The 19,092-nt window shown below is 42.5% G+C and overlaps 1 protein-coding gene across 1 annotated transcript in view; it reads right to left on the minus strand.

Annotated features, from left to right (window-relative positions):
- Positions 1-7,421: 7,421 nt before the first annotated feature.
- The window catches only part of FHDC1 (FH2 domain containing 1), a 36,485-nt gene continuing 24,814 nt past the window's right edge, over positions 7,422-19,092 (minus strand). Inside the window, exons 10-12 of the mRNA XM_021530191.2 lie at positions 16,868-16,985; positions 14,608-14,772; positions 7,422-11,472 (exon numbers count right to left, since the gene is read on the minus strand). Coding sequence (XP_021385866.1) covers positions 9,427-11,472; positions 14,608-14,772; positions 16,868-16,985 — 2,329 coding nt within the window. The 3' untranslated portion in view covers positions 7,422-9,426. The remainder of the gene's footprint in view (positions 11,473-14,607; positions 14,773-16,867; positions 16,986-19,092) is intronic.

A 19,092-nucleotide genomic window follows, 5' to 3' on the forward strand; every position in this document is an offset into this window, starting at 1 on the left:
CCTTAATTATGGAATGCTCAATACAGCCCCAAGGGGAAGGAAGAGAGGTTTACTGAAAAATACCTATCCCTCACTTAGGGACAGGAGGATCAGGCTAAAGAGCTGCAGGCCAGCTGCGGAAGACAACTGAGGTTAAAGTCATAAGGTTTATCTGCATCCACATTGTCCCCATCAGGGAGAAAGGAACAGCAAGTACAACAGGTCTGGCTAAATTCAGCTCTGGTGATTTCCAGAAGCATGAGGAATCTAACTGGCCAGATAGTGAACGCCTGGTTAAATAACCTTTTAAACTCAACTATCATGTATTTCTGAAATAAGTCCCTTTTGTTAGGCACATTTGTAGTGTAACACAGACTGAGCTTGAGTTACATACCTTGGGAAAACACTGCAGGAAACACAGATCCAACCTCCCAGAGCTTCCACTTAACTTTGCTGTCTAACGTAACTCTGCTAAACAGGTTTCCAAATTATTCCTGTGAGCCTCCCCGAGGCCAGCAGGCAGGCAGCACCCTGCCAGCCAGAGCCGCTATCCCGTGGCAGCCTCTGACTGCATGGAGCTGAGGGGGGAGCAGCCTGAGGCCAAGAGCCAGCAACAATGCCCCCAGTGCCAAAAGCCACCCAGCGGGCTGAGAACAAGGTTCCCCCATCCCAGCTTGGCAGCGGAAGCACACTGGGACTCCATCTCCCAAGTGTTTCCACACCCCACACTGCCCCTGTAGCACAGGCTGGCCCAGAGCCACTGTGGACCCTCAGTGGGGGAAATCACAATTCCTTTCCTGCAAAGGCCTAATCAAGCAGAAATATGATAATAAGAGCTTGCCAGTTTGGCATACAACATTGTAACCGATCCAGTTACCAGCAATTAGACACTCCACCCCGATTAATTTGTGCTAGAAATCCTATGACAGTTTTAAACAGAGAGCGTGATTATGTGTGCAAACTATTTACCAAAGGCTGGGGTGATTTCTCTGTCATTTAAAATGCTGTATATTAAGGCTGGACATTTTATTCAGAGATATTTACTGTACTTTCAATGCGACTTATTCAGAGAAGTACTTTCATTAAACAAGAGTTTAAACTCAATCATACAATGGGACCTCTGTGATTAGTCATGGACCCCACTGCCAATTCATGCTGAATTTTTAAGCTACACATTCTTGTAAATCTCTGCTTTATGGTCTTTTTTAATATTGTTGGTTGCTTCTGCAATTAGAAAACGTCTCCTGCTGTATTTCCATATGCCCTTCACCCATGGGTTGCTTATGCCACATTTCACATTATTTCAGATACTGTCTTTGTGCAGGGCTGGGGACACCACAGCCTCTGGGACCCCACGGCCACAGGGCTGTGCCCAGGGCCCTTGCTCCTCTGCTTGTTGCACAGATGAGGAACAGACCAAGATTTCAGGGATATTCCTCACAACTGTTTAAAGAGTTCCCCTTGCTAACACCCCACCACAACCTCTGTGCCATATCTTCAGTTGGCAATTCATCTGTAAATTGTCTTGCAGAGTCTGATTTGGTGGTTATATTGTTTAGTAGATCCAAGTAGTCAGTGAAAATTGGTTACATACCTACCAGGTACACAGAGAGGGCAGAGGTTAAGATTCGGCTTATGCAATTAATATTCTCCCTACGCCATCTCTTTTGCTGCCTTACTCAATATGTAAGGTCCTTCAGAGCATGAATTCTGATCTGGGACCATCTCCACTGGGGTATGAGCCAGTCTCATATTTTGCAGAGGCCACTAAAAGAAGGAGCTGCTAGATGACCCAGCCCATGCTCCATCCAGTTGAGTTTCAAGTCTCTGGCAACAGATTGCATCAAATCCCTCACAGTAACTCAGGCAGTACTTCGCAGCAATGTAAAAATACTTCCTAGATTTCTTGGCTTCCTGGTTAGCTGCTGTTTTGCACTCTCTATATGAGTATTTGTACTATTTGGGATGACTACAGCAGGTCTACTCTAGGTGTGAGGGTGCTGGTTTACTTCATAAAGCCACATTGCAAGAAAAAACAAGCATCAGAAGCAGGAAATTTGCTGCTTAACAGTGTATGTATAAAGAGGCATCCCATCCTGCAGGACACAAGTTAGTCATTGGGAACACTTACTGTAACTTACTATTCTATTTGGTCCTTAATTCCTTTAAAAAGAGGGTAAGCAAACCTCTGCCAGGAAAGGCTGAGCTGTTGAACTTATAAGGGTCATTCCTCAGTTTCCCACAGATTAATTCTGGAGCTGCCAGCACCTGTCCACATTCATCTCTGCTTAGGCTAACACTGCTGGACCAATCCTCAGCCTGACTAGTGAGCATCTCTCACCTCTCCTTCTCTTTCTTCATCCAAACTGCAAATGTCCACTGTTCCCACAAGCCTTTGCAATTTCCAGTGTTCTTTTTTTACTTCTGGTGTCACTTAAGCCACAAACTTCTTTCTTTTCTGCATTCAGTAGGTTGTGTGCTGCTTTTGAGTTTTCTCTCACATTTCTTACCAAGTTCCTGTCTTTTACTTGCTTTGCTGACTTCACATCACCATCAGCCACCTCAGACAGGCTAGCATTAAAAATTGCAATATATTCCCAGCTTTCAAGCTATAGCCTACAGAAGACCTGCATGTTCCTTAGGGTTTTCCCATCTTCAGAACCCTTATTTCAGTAGCAAAATCCTATTCCTCCCTCTTATAACTACTTTGGGCTAAGAACAACACCCTATGGCCCACAGAAAAGTTTATCTATGTGTGAAGTTGGCTCTTCTTGGAGCAGGAGGCTGGGCTGGGTGACCTCTGCAGATGCCTTCTCAGCTCAATTATTCAATTGCTTAGGCTATAACCTCCTGGGAGGAAAGACTGTCTTAAACAGGATTCTGTTCTTTTTAGAAAGAACACATGTGAGCACCAAGTACTTGCAGCAATAAGCCAGTGCTTATGGTATGAATATACTATGCATGTGTTCCAAGTGCTCTCCCTTTCACGTAGTGCTTACTTTCAGCAGAAGGAAAATTGAGTATAGGTTCTTCAAGAGCGATCTTTGGGCTTTCATGTACTCTTATAAAGAGGTTGTTGTCCTTACCCTATCAGAGACACTCAAAATATCCTGGAGCCTTAGTCCATACCATGAAAAGCTATGTGCACATTTAAGAAACACTAATACAATTATTTTGCTCTGGTGCACAGGGAAGCAGCACCAAACTGACAGCACAAATGTATTTGCTTTTGGGTCCAAGACCATGGGTGGGGTTAGAAATCGCCAAACGGCTTTTGAAGCTGTCGTCGACAGTCTTTCATTAGGGCTTTTTAGACACCGCAGAGCTAAATTAGTCACACCTTTATTTGAACAGACTTTCCTCACCCACCTCTGCAAAATCACCCCATGTGCTGAGATTCTCAGCTCCCTCATAAGCTGCTCGGCGTAGGGGGTGGGCGACGGTCACAGGGAAAAGAGGCAGTGTTGCACTTCTCAGTGATGGCCTCCCCCAGCGACTTGCTTGCAGTAACAAGGCAAAGCTGCAAAATAAAGATATGCAAGCCTTAAAAGCCTGAGTTCATTTTGTTCCTCTATTCCCACACCTTACTGGAAGCTGGCAGCAAAAGGTCTCAGTTTGCAGATTTTGCAGACAGACGTTTGGGAAGGACTCGGCAGAAAGAAGAAAGGGATGGAGCAAAACAGCCACTGGAATCAAGAAACAGAGAGAAAGCAGGATGAAGCAAATGGAAGAGTACAGAAAGCCTGCCACGTGAAAATAAGATTAAGAGAGGGATGAGTTATTAACGATGACGGAAAATTTAAGAGAAAGATGGAAGATTATAATAGAGGAAACAGAAGTGGGAGGAAGCAGTCATGGGACATATAGGGGTAAATACAGCTGTAAAAGGGTGGGGAAAAAAATCAAAACCACATTTACACCCATTTTTCTTCCTAACAACAGGGATTAAAGATTTGCATAGGGAATACGTCTGAATCAGTTTAAAATACTGCGTGAGAAACACCAGAAACCAAAACATGAAGTTAGCAACGTGTCCTATTTTCAGCCCCAGAACTCAAGAGACTCCAGCAGTCTCAGACAATAATTTTCCGCAGCGATTCAGTGGAGTCAGGCACAGGGAAGTCCTAGTTTTTCCTGGAGACTGGTTTAAACCTAGAGCTGCCAGAAATAGCAGAAAGGGACCTGTAAGGGTTCTGAACGCTTGTCTCCGCTTGTGCCTATTTGTTGTCACTTTCTTCCTTGTGCACTTTTCCCTACAAAGCCCACCAGTTACTGGGCTTCAGTAATTACTAACACCATATCCACCTTAGATACATATTTAGTTCCTTCCCACAACTTGTGCTAGCCCACCTGAAAGATATAAAATCTTACTCTTTCAAAAGTGCACATAGTCAATTAATCTGTTCCCTAAACCTACAGAAAAGGACCTGGAGGAGCAAGCACCAGAGAAGTGAAGGTGCTAGTAGCTTTGTATCCCTCAGCCCTGCTTTACTGCTCTCTCTTGAAGGTCACCTTTTTGCTTCTAATTACAAAGAAATGGAAAACTAAAGGAAAATAAAATGAATTGTAAACAATTCATTTTATTTCCCTTCTAAACAATTCATTTACAAAGAAATGGAAAACTAAAAGAAAATAAAATGAATTGTAAACAATTCATTTTATTTCCCTTCTAAACAATTCATTTAGAAGCAGAATCAAGTATTTTCTAGCCAGCTCCTCTTGGGTGCCCAAATGAACATTGTCTGGGTTCAGTTGCTAAGGTTTGTTTTCAGAGAAAAGAAAACCAATCACTGGGATGTACTCTGGAGCTAAACAGAGTTCTTGCTTTTATGCTTATTTTGCTGCTGGATCACTGCAGCCACTGAAAATATCTGCTGCCCCTGTGCAACAGAGTAATTTGAAGCTAACAGCTCTATTTATGAGTCACAGTCCTATTGTTTAAAAAAACCAGAAACTAAAGTAGGTAGAGTTTATATCTTTGCTCCACTTGACCCACAAGGAAGCATCAAAGTTTCTTGCTTTTTTTCTCCTCCTCTTCCCAACAAGTAAGGATAGAACAGGACAAACAAGGAGCTATTGTTCAGACCTGATCAAAAGCAGAAAAGGCACATCTCTGTTCAAAGGGAGTCTGTCTGCTTCAGATGGTGTGAATGGTCTCAGAAACTCATCTAACTCTCTCTCCTCCATGCACACAAGGCCACCCTTCCTGAGCATTTGCTCAGCCACTGCCGACCTCACTCTGAACAACAGCACTAAAGTCAACCTCCTTGTATGTCCAGTGCTTCCATGCTGAAAGTCAGAACATCAGCAGCTGCAGATTGAGGATTTTTGTTTGTTTGTTTGTTTGTTTTTAATCAGAGCAAGTTGCCAGCTGAGGCAACCAGTGCCTATCCTGCAACTTCAGCCTTCAGGCTGAAAAGGCATGGAAACCAATTATATGGCAAGGAACAACCACTGGCTTGAAACAATTTTCCCTGAGTGGAAGTATTTGATGCTGATGGTGCTGATCACACACCTTGCAGCAAGTACCTTCACATGTCCTTCGCCCCAGTGTCACTTTCTTTTAGGCTTGCACAGAGACTTCTTCAGCTGCCAGCTTTAACAGCATACAAGATTTCCAGAATACATCTTTCAACCAGGGGAACACAACAGAGTTTTTAATATCAGCTTGCAAGTAATAAAAAAGTAACGTATTTTTGGCTATTTAGATAGTGACGTGGCTAAAACAAATTCCTTTGTTTCCAGCAGCTGTTAACAATACCTGTAGGGAGCTGTTCCCAAGGCAGTTATCTCTGGCACTAGCAGCAGGAGGATGTAAACAGCATGTATCAAGTTAATGGAAAACATTGTGCAGCCAAATCTGAAATGAGCAGTGTTTAGCTGGGCCTCTCTCACAGGGATTACGTTCTCACACGCAGCAGCGGGCAGGCCTTGCCGGGGCTCTGGGCAAGGCTGGCCGAGCAGCCGAGCCCGGGAGGATGGATGTGCAGTGCCAGCCCCGGGCTGGGAGCGCGGGGTCAGCGCCCAGGGAACACCTCCAGCATGGAGCTGGCTCGGGAAGGGTTAGGCAGGAGCCAGCGTGTGGCTGTCTGCATCCATCCACACAGATGGACCATAAGATTAGAAAGATACCGACGGGTTATTTTGAATGACATAGTCCAGGCTTGTACACTGTGGGAGGTGTGATGGGAACCTTTTCTGTCTTTCTTGATAATTTAATGAGCTGTTGTAATGAGGGATCCACTGAGCCCCTCATTTGTATGCAGTTCCCACATGAGATGTGAATATTAAATTCCTCCAAGTATGAATCAGCACCTCTTACTCCCACAGCTTCCCTCTATCTCTCAATCTTCACCAGCTCCACAGCTCCAGATTACCCTCATGGTCCCCTGGGCTCCCCCACTTCGCTGCCACCTCAGTAGTGACTGGAGGAGACTGATGCACCCTGGTCACAGCCACAGGGACCAGCCACTCAGTAGAACCAAGCAGGAGACAAGGTCTTGGTCCTTTCTTGAAAGCCAATGGCAACCAGGCGAGTGCCGTGCCCTGCTAGCCTTTGGGAAAATTGTATGGCATGGGAAATTTAACCTACAGGGCATCGCTGTCTCTGACACCTGGTAATTTAAATAATGAATTGGTAATTATAAACCCTTTTGACATAAAAATGAAGTTTAAAAAAACAAACTTTTGAGACACACCTTTTGATGGTGAAGGGCTTTCCCACGTAGATTCCACCAGCAGCCGTCACTCAGCACTGGCAGACAGCAGGTGCTTGCCACTCCAAACGGGGAGAGACACTCACCGAACTAGAAAAGTCAGGAGCTAAACAAGTTTGCAAAAAGCAGCAATTCCAGTCCAGAAATTATTTCCATAGCAGAGAAGAGGAAATGTTCCCTGAGGACAAGAAGGCTGGCTGGATTTAGCTTTTTTTCTGCTGAATAGATGTTCTTTCATATGCAATAAAGAAGCAAAAAACAATGGGAGAATGGGACAAAACTGAAAAATTCACAATTGCAGTGCAAAAGTCACCACATGCTTCTGCAAAACAGGCTGTTCTGTATTTCCATAGTCCTGGGAGCTGTATACCAGCATTTCTCAATAAAGTGTGCTAAGCTCAAAGGCATGAAGATAGCGACAGATCCAGACTTGTTAGTGCCATGAACATTTGTCTTGGCCACAACATACAGTGTGTACACGAAGTGCTGCATTTACCATCTAATGCCTCCTATGTTATACCCAAACCTGTGCAGAAAGTCCCTGCCCAGAAATGTTCAGAAACTGCAGTTCAACTGCATGTCTCAATACAAGAACAAACCCAGGATTTCAAACACCACGATTTCTTCTGCAGAATCCTTCCCACAGTTGCACATCCAGACTCAGTTGCCCGAGATCTCCAGGACCAAAGCCAAGAGTGTAATAGAAAGGAGAAGGCACAAACCTCATACCCAGAAAATGGGAACTTTATTAAACTACAGAGTTACTCCGAAATGTATAAATGTTCCATTAAATACAGTTGGTTTTCTTTTACACAGATTTATAGAAATTTATTTACATGTTCCAAAGACATTTAAATTATTTTTCAAGCTTGCTACCAATAAAATTTGTTGGTAGCAAATTTCTTTAAAAAAGAAAGGAAAAATGTCAATCATCTGCTCTTGCAGATGTGCATATATATCCACACAGATACAAATAAGAAGGGAGATGCTTTTGTATCTAACCCACAAAGGAGGCAGTATCCAAAAAGCTTATCCAAAAAGCAAAATATTTGCCCTTGCAGAAAAATGGGCTCTATAAATTCTCCCTGTGGGACAGACTCAAACAAGAGGCCCTGTGCAATACTTTATGGTGTTTGGGTATGATGTCTGCATCAAGACTGGTTGGTATGTGGGAGGAGACAAAGGCCCCTTGCCAGATTCAAACCTCAAAGGTAGCTGTCCCTGATACTAGCCCGTGAGAAGCATGTGAGCTCATTCTCATTGAATTACACTCTCCCAGCACCAAGGGATAGAGCAGACAAACAGATCTAGCACTAGTATGTCGATGCCACTTGTCCGAAAAGATTTCCCTTTTGTTTTTTATTTTCTTCTTAAATGGGGCTTCATTCATAAGTGAATAAAAGGCAATTCTTTAAATAAAATGCTTAGGAGAACAGCACTTTCCCCACCTAAGTACATTCCTCTTGGGAAGATGCTCAGCATACTGAATGAGTTTTCCCTCATTCTCTGTATCTTAGTCTGACAGAAGTTAAAATTTGTATCTGCAGGAAAAAAGGGGTGTTTTTACTTCACAAAAAGCTTATCAAATGCTAGTTTAATTCTTTTAGAGTCTTTAAACATTAAAACCCACATTTGAAGCAACCAAAGAACTCTACAAAAACATTGTCATGCGTAAGCTCTGTGTTTCATGCTAAATATTCTTGTTGACAAGGAGGAGTGGGGGAGGAGGAGGAGGCAGGGAAACTAGTGGCTCAATCAGAGCCATTGCAACATTCAAGTAGTTTGGTAGTATACAAACCAGTGGAAACATGGAATGGTAAGAAAGTGCTCGGCACTACGCTGCAGCCTTTAAGAGCTGAACTGCAAACATCCTGATATGTATCATAAATATATGGCACTTCTGTATGACCAAAAGCTGGCAAGTTTGCTTGTGATCAAAACAAGTCAGGAGTAGTTGTCATGCCAATGGCCCTTCCAACAGGCACAGCCTCCAGCTGCGCTATCCAATGCTGCACCAGCCATATCCACTTGTGCATGCAAGAAAATGCTGCCACATTCTTGGAGAACAAGCCTCCTGCCCAGCAGAAAGCCCTCTCCAGACACACATACACATTCATAAAACATGCTATAAATTCTTCAGGGAGATTAAAGACAGCCATAAACAGCAAACATCTTGTTTTACAATTTTTTTTGGGCAGTTCCCAGTCTGTCCAATTGCCAGCAATGGACTTTGCAACAGATAAAAAGAGCTCCCGAATCCAAGGAATTGAAAGCAATTGAAAGCATAATCACCTAAGTTCATTTCAGTACTGTTCCACAGGATTCATTTTGACATCAAATAAGAAACCAACAAGCACAAAGGCTTGAGTCCTAGGAAGAATCTTATGTACACAAAAAACTGGCCTTAATCCACGTTTTCTGTCACAAAGTGTTTCATCTTGTAGTTAAAACTTCTTAAAACTTTTTGGCTTTTGGTAACTTTTTTTATCACAAATGCAAAGATTTGCTGTTCTGCTCACATTCCATCACAGTAGCTTTAAATACATTCAAATTAATAAAAAAGGATTTAGACCAGAATACAGCTACTTGCCCTTTTCCACCAGTGTGCCGTACTTCAATAAGCACATGATGCCATGTATTGGCAAGGTTTAGTGTTTTAAGGAATTTCACTACGCAGACATCCAGTGCTTGGACAAGTGTTCACATTCCAAGGTTAATAAACCCCTCTCCCTTATTTCAATAATGGCTTCAGGATTTTACCAATTGTGGTTCGATTTGCATCCTTCAGTTTAAGAGATGCCTTTTCCACTGTTTCCTGTTCCTTTGGTGCAGGCTCTGCTTTCATGCTGACAGCTTCTCCCTGCAGGATGCTTCTTCCAACCACTCTTGCACTATTTGCTCTCTTTAAGGTTCTCACGCTGTTCTCCTTTGGATTTGGATCATCAGAGGTCGCTGCTGGCTTCACTTTAGGCAGCCTCTGGGACACAGACCTTGTGATGGGTGGAGGTCTGGATGAGCTGGATAGATCCACTTTTGCACGCTTTGAAGAAGAGGCTACTGTATTCCTTGCAAAGTTTGGGACAGCAGGTGGTGCTTTGGGAATAGTGACTGTGGCAACCTTGGTGTCATCTGGAGGGGTCTGGGGTTTTACACTGGAGCGACACATCTTTGTTTCATCTGTCTTTGATTTGACACTACTCTTAATGGGTTTAGAGATTGGCTTCTTGAGAGCGACTCTGTCCCTCTCGAAATGAGCACTGCTTGAGGTGACAGTGCCCCTTCGTATCCTTGGCTCTTCTACTGACATGCTGTGCCTGTAGGGGCTTCTTGGCAGTGTGTCTGTCGTGCCTCGGACAGAGCTGCGATGAGACAGACGATTTTCCACTGCACTGCTTTCACGAAGGGCTGGCTTGACTTCTGGCTTTTTCACGCTGCTGGGCGCCCTGTTTGACCGAGAAATAGGCACCACTTTCCTCATACTTTCATTCTCAGAGGCATTCAAAGTTCTGATAGGTCTGGAAGGAGCTGTGTGGCTAGGGCGAGTGCCACTGGATTTTGTGGAGCTTAGAGATCGGTCTTTTAGAGAGCTTGTCTTTGGTCCTACTAAATCTTTATTTTTTATGGATTTTTCTTTAGGAAGGATGTGCTTGCTATCAGCATCATCCTTATCATTGGCAGAAGTGTGAAGAGACAGGTCCTTGTCAGAGGTGGAATTCAGGTTTGAGAAGGATGATCTAGCCTTGTGTTGAGCATCATTGCCAGAAGAGCATGCTTTGCCAGCTTCACTTCTTATTTCGTTGCCTGCTGATTTAAAATCATTTCCCTCTTCAGAGTCCAATGTCAAAGAACAATCAGTCGTGGTATCTGACATGTAGCACACTGGCCCATCTTCCCTACTTCCTGAAACACTTGTATCCACAGACATAGGGCTGCTGCTGCTGGCCTCTAAAGCTTCATTCTTGCAACGCACTGCCTTGGCTTGATGGTCACGGGCCTCTCTGGAATTCCTGCAAGCTGGAGGCAGCTCATCATCGGCAGTGCTCAGAGAATGGAAGCTTAGATCATCCAGAGTCTCCAGGTCTGTCCCGCCAGCATTCTCTAAATATTTTAAAGGTGCATCTTCTGCATGCTTTGCTCCTTGAATATCAAACTTACGTAACCCTTTAACAAGTTCACGCTCCTCAATTGCAAGGGCCAGAGCATTTACATCTGTGGACTCCTCGCAGGACACATTGGAAGTGTGCAAGCTGTAGTTGGTGCTCCTCTGTGAGTAATGGGCACCAGGACTGGCTGAGACTCTGAGGTGACTGGGCTGAACTGGAGGCACCTGCACGGGGCCACCACTTTTCACTTCCATTTCAGACTGTTGGTGTAAGTGCAAGGTATTTACATTGAGATCTCTTGTTTCTTTGGATTCTGTCCAGGCTACGTTAGGTTTTGTTTGTCGGGTGTTTGCACGGGGAAGGCTGTTAAATTTGTTTGGATCCTCATCTTTGGAGATTTCAAGGAAACTCTGCAACTCCCTATCTGCAGTCATCCCCAAAGAAAGTCGAGAGCGTCTGGAATTTGTGTTTCTGTACAAAAGGCTTTGAGGCCTCTGCTGCAAGAAGGGAAGAAATTCTCCAAGTCCATTTTTAGCCAACATCTCTACATCATTTTCACTGCTGCTCCGCCCAAAGCTCCCAAGCTCGCCAGCTGCCCAGGATCGGCGCTTCTCCTCCAGCTCCTTTCGCCTTTGCAGACTTAGAAGCTCTTGGCTCTCTCGGTCCGCATTCTCCTGAAGGAGGAAAATCACAAATATATGTCTCAGAGGACAGTGTCCTATGCATAAGAACAAAACACACTCCTTCCTCTCTGCCTTTATTTCTTCCCACTGAAGTCAGTGCCTACTGCTATTACCCACTCCCAACCTCCAATACCTACACATGCATGAAATCACTGTGGCAACCACAGCCTGCAACCATTAGCCCTACAGAGAGCAGCTCCCTGCATAACTAATGGGACCACACATCCATCTGGCCAGCAAACGCAAAAAAAACCGCACTAGACCTTGCAAAGACCAACAAATTGATCCATCGAACCCAAGCAGAGGTCACATCTTAGAATTACAGAATATGCTGAGTTGGAAGGGACCTACAGGAATCATGGAATTCCAACCCCTGGCCCTGGACAGGACTATCCCCAAGAGTCACACTGTGTGCCTGAGAGCATTGTCCAAACACTTGAATTTTGTCAGGCTTGGCACAATGACCTCTTCCCTGGGCAGCCTATTCCAGTGCCCAACCACTCTTTGGTCAAGCCAGAGAGTTCCAGATGTAAGATGGAGAGCATCATGTCCTCACTAAGTTTAAAGGTGGCAATCTTACCAGGTGAGTAAATCTCTACCTAATCTTTACATCCATATTTTTAAGACAAACTCGTCTGACCAGCACACAGCCAATGCAGTTTTTCCAACCTACCTTATTACAACTGCAATTGCTCCTCAGAAAGTCCAATTTCTACACAGTGATACTTTCCTCTACTATTACAGACTGAAAATTTTGTGAAAAGGCATTGCTTAATTGCATATGAAAGCAAATAGGAAAGTTAACACAATGCCTCATAATACTATGACATCAACTGACACCACTCAAGGACCATCAATCAATGTCTTACTTCAATTTTGGATTTTGCAATCACTGTCAGTTTCAAAAACTGGCAGCTGTAGTACAGAGATTGCCCAGGGTAGGATGGAGATTTTGGCAGCTAAACTGAGAGATTTTGGTTGAGGAAGCCATAGAAGAGGTAGTTTGAATTTGAAAGACAAGACAGTAAACACTTTTTTACTAAAATAATTAGCAGTGATTTACTGTGAATATCAGCATTTTAACTGTTACCTCTAGGCTTCAGATTTAATCTAACTGCACCTTCAGTTGAACTTTCTGGGTTGCTTTCTGAAATGAAGAACTTGGCTTGCTGCATCCAGTACAGCTGTAGCAAAAGAAAGAAGGAAGAGGCTAGTCTTGACAGAGGATTCAGAAATTACGTGATTTTCCAGCGTGTTGTTAAATCTGGTCTAATCAATGACACACTTTAAAAAAAAAAAATCACACCTTTATTTGTCTAAACCTCTGTGTAGTTTAATCTTCCCATTGTTGTGACAACTGAAGAGCTGCACCACTAGGAAAAATCACCTGAAAGCTTTCAGTAAACAAAACCCTAATGCTTTGGGATGAATGGATTAATCTACACCTCTTAAAGCGGATTTGAGACTACACTGGGCTCTGAAAGATAGGATGCATTAGAGACCTAAGAAACCTGAGCATCTAAGAAAGGAAAAAGAAAAAACTTGCATTTCAGGAAAAATGTTTGGCAGGAAGTTTTCTTTCACAGGTATGGAATTACAGAATGAATTCTTGCCAAATGCTAAAGTTCAACTTTAAATATATCACCGTCAAGAGAAAGGTTAAAAGTAGTTGCAGATACTAATACCATATCCATATTAGAAAAAGAATATTTTAACCTCACGCAGAACATGTTTTAGGAGATTTTATTCAGATGAAAAACCTATTTTAAGCACATAGACATGCCAAAAAATTGCAAAAGATGTTTAAGCATCTGAAATATGTGCACATGGCCATGGTGGTACAAGCCATCTTTTTAGACTGTTGGATGTGCTGTCTACACACCACATTCTTTTGTCAGAACTTCCATTTTTATTCTAAATTGTTCTGGTAATGGTCAGTCCACAGTTAGCAAGCAAATCTTTTCAAAATTTGCAAGCAAGAGGCTAATTTGTAATTTTTTAGAGTGTAGCTGCTTACTACAACAAGGGGACCTCAAAAGTCATAGCTATCCAACAGCCACTTGTAATATGTGACTGTGAATGAAATCCTCAATCCTCAATATTTGAACATATATGGATGAAGTCAGCTCTTCCTAAATTGACTGAAATAGTTATCACCATTTGGTTTTATACATTTGTGCAATGTCCACCCTCCTGTAACTACATGTTGTCTTGGGTGGTAAAGGTTAGGCAAAGTAATGTTACAACAGGCACGTTAGCTGAACATCCTGTCAGCTTGCTCTGAATCAAGACTGTTCTCTTCTTTCCGAACCAAAGCCTTTATCCAAAATGCTGCCAAATGCAGATTGCAAAAGGGCACTGATCAAACTAATTCATGCTATTTATAAAGACCTAAGAAATATCTGTAACAACAGACAGACTTTGCTGCACCAAAACTGTAACCAATGCCAATACTGCTCCTCCATCTTAGCACATTTCCTGAATTATTTAGGACCAATTCAGGGTACTCGGAGAATGCTTACACTGGGGATAAGGTATCTTGCTGCCATAGGCCTGTTTCACTTCTTAAGTTTTCACCCACAAAAATCCTTTGAAAGGACAAAGTTGAATACACAGCCCTTACTTTACTTCGTGAAGTGCCTCTAGCCATGCAGAGGAAGGCAGTGGAGAGCCCGAGCTAGTGTGGATTCAGGCAGGTACATCCACGGAATGGCATGCCACACCTCAAGGCCTTCCCAGTGATCCAACACTACCAGGTCAACACCTGAGCAGCGAGCCATAGTCAGGAAGGCTGTGCCATCTGTCTCACAGCTCAGCTTAGTAGTCACCAGCCTCCTCCAAAACAGAAGGGAGGTGCCCACTTAGAAGCAGGCCAAAGAACAACCCTGATCTATCATCCCAGTGGTCTCACCTGCCTGAAACAGAAGATGCAGAGTAGCAGGCTGCTCACAATGGCCATTTCCTACCTGGCTTCTGGCAAGGAATGCTTCCAGGAGTGCAGTTTTCTGTAGCCATTTGAGCAAATAGATCAAATAGTACAAATGCCCCTTAAGCAGAAAAACCAACTTAATTCACGTGAGCCAAAATCCATTTCAAAAGTGTGAGAATCTCATTCAGCACTCTTACCTTAACAGATGTGTTGAATCTTATGCAGAAGTCCCTAAATATCTGGAAACATTCATCCAACTTCATAGTTTCTTTGTCTTCACAGAAAAAGTCAATGAGAGCATTTCCCTCCTTTTGCAGTTCTTGTTTCTGATCTTCAAGCTTCTGTAGACGCTTTACAGCAAACTGTAGCAAAAACCATACGCACATGAACCAGACAGAAAACTTAAAGTCACAACAGGTCATGTATGTTTTTGGAAAAGTGGGGAAGAGGAATTAATCCTTCATGCTTAGTTGAAGGCTGAAGGGAAAATGGGAAAATAAAGAATGAGGAGCTCCCAAGAGGTCTGTCAGTATTCTAGTACAGTCTTTGATTTAACTCATCCATAAATTAAAGCAGTAAGTTTGTTCAAGAGCTTTTGAGCTTTTTCCTGGTTTCCATTCTAGTCACTAGAATGTACATCTTGATTGATCCATTTTTCCTGACCTTCTTTACTCAGTTTGCTGAAATGGCATGTGTCCTTTGGTTAGTATGAGATCTTCTTCAAAATTTTAATTCCCTGGATTCTGTAACAACTTCTAGGTTGGAACATGAATTTCATAAATACATACATTTTAAGACATCCAGAAAATGTTCCCCTAAATTGAATCGTAAGTATAGAGCAATACAGACAGGATGGGAGTAGTTTAGTGGAAGAAGATTCAAGGGAAAGAGACTAAGGCTGTGATTAGACTTTGAGCAGCAGAACTACTTAAAACACTTTGATCAGTTGCCTTGTCTCCTCTATCTGCATCACCAGCTATCCACTTCCATTCTTGCACAATCCCACATCTGACACCACCTGTAGCTCAAAGTAACCTGAGAAGAAAAATTAATTTTTCAGACAAATCTCTAACTCATAGTCACCTAAATATTTTTCATAATGTAGCACTGGGCTGGGAAAATGCAGGTGGAGGCACTGATGACCACTTCATCAAAACCTGCTTTCAGGAATTACTTGGAAAATTAAATCACTAGGATAGGAACAAATATTACTTGCTAGTCTTAAGAAAAAAAAAAAAAAAGAAAAAAGAGGGAAAAAAAGCCCACAATAAAACCTGAAGATAAACTGGACAACTGATAAAAGCATACATCAAAAAATAGTTCCTCCCACATATTTCAGGAAATTACTCACAAGGGTGAAATAATCAAAGCTGACTTTTAGATCAGCTTGGTTATCACCTGTAATTTAGAAACAAAATCCGGAAGTGTTTATGCAAGGTATGCATTTGTAAAATTATTTTTTCTCCAACATTTCTTTTGGAATGTGGCCTAAATAAGGTTGTAGTGTTACATAAAACCACTTATTAAATTTTTTAAAATCCCAAACATGTTAAAACGTAACATTAAAGAGTCTGGGTGCAATGGATAAAAGCCAACAATTCAGAGTGAATGAGGACAGGTATTTCAATCTTAACCTGCCCCTTTCTTCATCAACTTTTCATCTCCTGAAAAACGACAGGGACTATTAACTATATTTGCAAGTTGAAAATCAGGGCGGGTTAAGTTTCAGATCAACACCTGCCTTCTTACTTTTAATAATTACTTGTAGTGTGAACCAGAAAAAATAGTTTAATTGAAGCATAATATGTATTTCTTGAGGCATCACCACGTATTCAGAAAATACCAAGAACTCTGCAAGGTAAGGGCTATATACATCCAGGTCTGTAAAGTCACTGCAGTACTTAATAAAATAATAAAAAAAAGGAGAACCCACATGGACATAATGGCATGGCTCTGAATAAGAGACTCTGTGTTAAAGGTAAATTAGTAGAGAAAGGAGTCCCTCAACCTTCCAGCTTCTAGCAACATCTCTTCAGTCACCCAGCAATCAAGACTCATATGCACTGCACACCCCCAGCTAAAACTGATGTGCTCCAGAATAACATAACATGCAGACATTATACTTTGGGCAGCTGCAAAGTACAAAACCAGAGACCACTCCAAACTGTCTTATATTTTAACTACTGATCTTCATCAGTAACTTAGCAAGCACTAAACACGCTTGCCTAACAAGCCTTGGGCAATGTACACTCAATATCCCTCCCTGTAAAAACACAGCCCTTCCAACAATCTTACTTGACAAACAGCATGAGGCTGGAACACCTTTGTACAACTGACAGGCTGGGCATATTAAAACAGTGCTTCTGTTTATTGACAGGTCCACACAAATTATATTCAGCTGAGGAATGCTGCTGTATTCAGGCAACAGTAACACATTAACACAGATATCCTACAAACCTGGAGAAAGTCTTCCATCTGGTGAGAGAGTTTTGGGTCTCGTCGGATGCTGTCTTTAACATATCTTGTCTTGACAGACAGCGAGTGGAGCTCTGCTTCTACATTATCAATGGATAACCTAAAAATAGCATATACAGAGAACCTTTATCAAAAGAGAAGGAGTGGCCCACAGGTTAGCCACAACACGCTGGAAAAGTGGATACTTTACATGAGGTGCAAACAGGCTATCAAACAAAACCTGCCCGTTCAGGAAATCTTTCCAGAGTAGACACCGAAAATTAGGAGAGAGATAAGCACATTTCTTCATATTTGCAACCTGAAAAGATTCCCATGGGGTGTGGTTTCATGATTAACTCCAGCCAGTCCTACCCACCTAACCTTAGAAAGGTTACTGCTGCCCTGCCTCAGTTCAGGTGTTCCTTTTCTCTCCTGGTGCCTGTCCTAGCACTCATTTTCAAGATGGCCAGCCATATTTGTGTATTGAAAATTAACTAGGAAAAGGAAAAAGCCAATTTGTTCCAGATGGATCCTTTGCTTGGTCCAACTGACTACATGACTGTTTGAGTGCAGGAGCTACCACAAAAAGGGGGCCACAAGAGACCATCAGCCAGGACTACTGATTTTGGCAGTAGCATCTGGCATCATGAAATTGCACATTACACATTACACATTACACTCTTCTTCCAAGCAGTCACAGCAATGCAACCCACACAGTCTCAACCCTACAGTTAGAATATTTCACCCTTCTACTAAACACCAGCAGTGAAGCTGCGGCTGTGAAAAGGGAACTCAGAAAATGAAGATCACAGGAAAGACCTCTCATCTGGTGTAATCTAAGCGTTCTCCTGGGAGACCCACATTCCATATAACACGAGTTCCCACCTAAATCTCCCAGTCACTTTGAGGGTAAATGCTTCTAAACCTATGGCATTTCCTTCACAACAGAACTAAACTTTGCCTAGGAATTGAAGCAGTGTAGTTAGCCAAGTGATAAGAACTAACAACTGTACACATGCTGCTCCTAAGGTTGTTTCACCAGCAGCATGACTTTCAAACACTAAAGCTGAAGAACTTGTGGCAGCCTGATTGAAATGCACATGGCAGCAGATGGTGACACATGCGTAAATTTGTCAGTACACACACAGATTAATATAATGTGTGCTGATTTTTCTGTACATAATTCATCTGCATAGTTTAGTTCCCTGTTTTGGGAAAACATGGTATTTTTGCAACTAAGAAAGGCAATAGAAAGTACAGACTACATTTTGCTGCCTGTGAAGGAGGAAGAGGATGGCCTAAAAGTAAAGAAGGCAAGACAATAAAAAATAAAGAACATAATGGTAGTTGTTTTAACATGCTCTAACTGGGTGGATTTATGAGCAACTTGTACATGACAATTCTATCTAAAGACCTTCCTCATGCCCAGTGGTGAGGTACGTATTTAATTTTGTTTCATTTTCATGTACAGAGTGCACTCCCTGAATAGACTTCAGCATGAGTTACAACAGAAGATTTTCAGTGTTAACAAATGTGATCAAAGAACAAAGTGGTTAGAAAATAAATATCACCAAATTTGGGACTCTGCCTGTTTCTCTCCTGTTTGCCAGGGGGCTTGGATACTGAGGAAAGTTATATTCCCCAGCAGGCCACATGGCAAACTGCCAAAAAGGTGTGTGGGTTGGATGGCAGAGAGCCACACAGGTGGTCCCTCAAAAATTTTCTGATTAACTCCATGGCCACTCCTTTCCTCAGAAGATTTCAGTATTTGCAGACATTACTTAACCCTCCATCAGATCTAAGAAACTGGATCCATTTTGCAGCTGGGAAAAGAATGTAAATAGATTGCCCTAAGCTCAAGAGTAAGGAAGTAGCAAAACTGGGAACAGAACTTCAGCATTGCTATCTTCCAGGTTTCAGATTTAGATCACCCTGTCTCACAAAAGTAAGCACATTTACTGAGGTACGAATCAGCTTCAGTTTAAAATTATGCAGCTTCAGACTTTAAGCTGAAAAAATGCAGAGGCACAAATCCTTTAGATTTTCCAACCAAGATAGCAAATGAAACCTCAAAAGACATCTCAGTGAAGCCAGGGCCAGCACCTGCCCCCTGTACCAGATTTGGAAAGGTATTTTAGCCTGCTCAGAAACTGATGGAAATTAGTTTAAGGAAAAAGAGTACCATGCTTTTAGTTCAATCCCTTGAAAGTAATGAGCAGGCACTTGTA

This window comes from Lonchura striata, chromosome 4, assembly GCF_046129695.1.
Source record: "Lonchura striata isolate bLonStr1 chromosome 4, bLonStr1.mat, whole genome shotgun sequence".
NCBI classification, from domain to species: domain Eukaryota; kingdom Metazoa; phylum Chordata; class Aves; order Passeriformes; family Estrildidae; genus Lonchura; species Lonchura striata.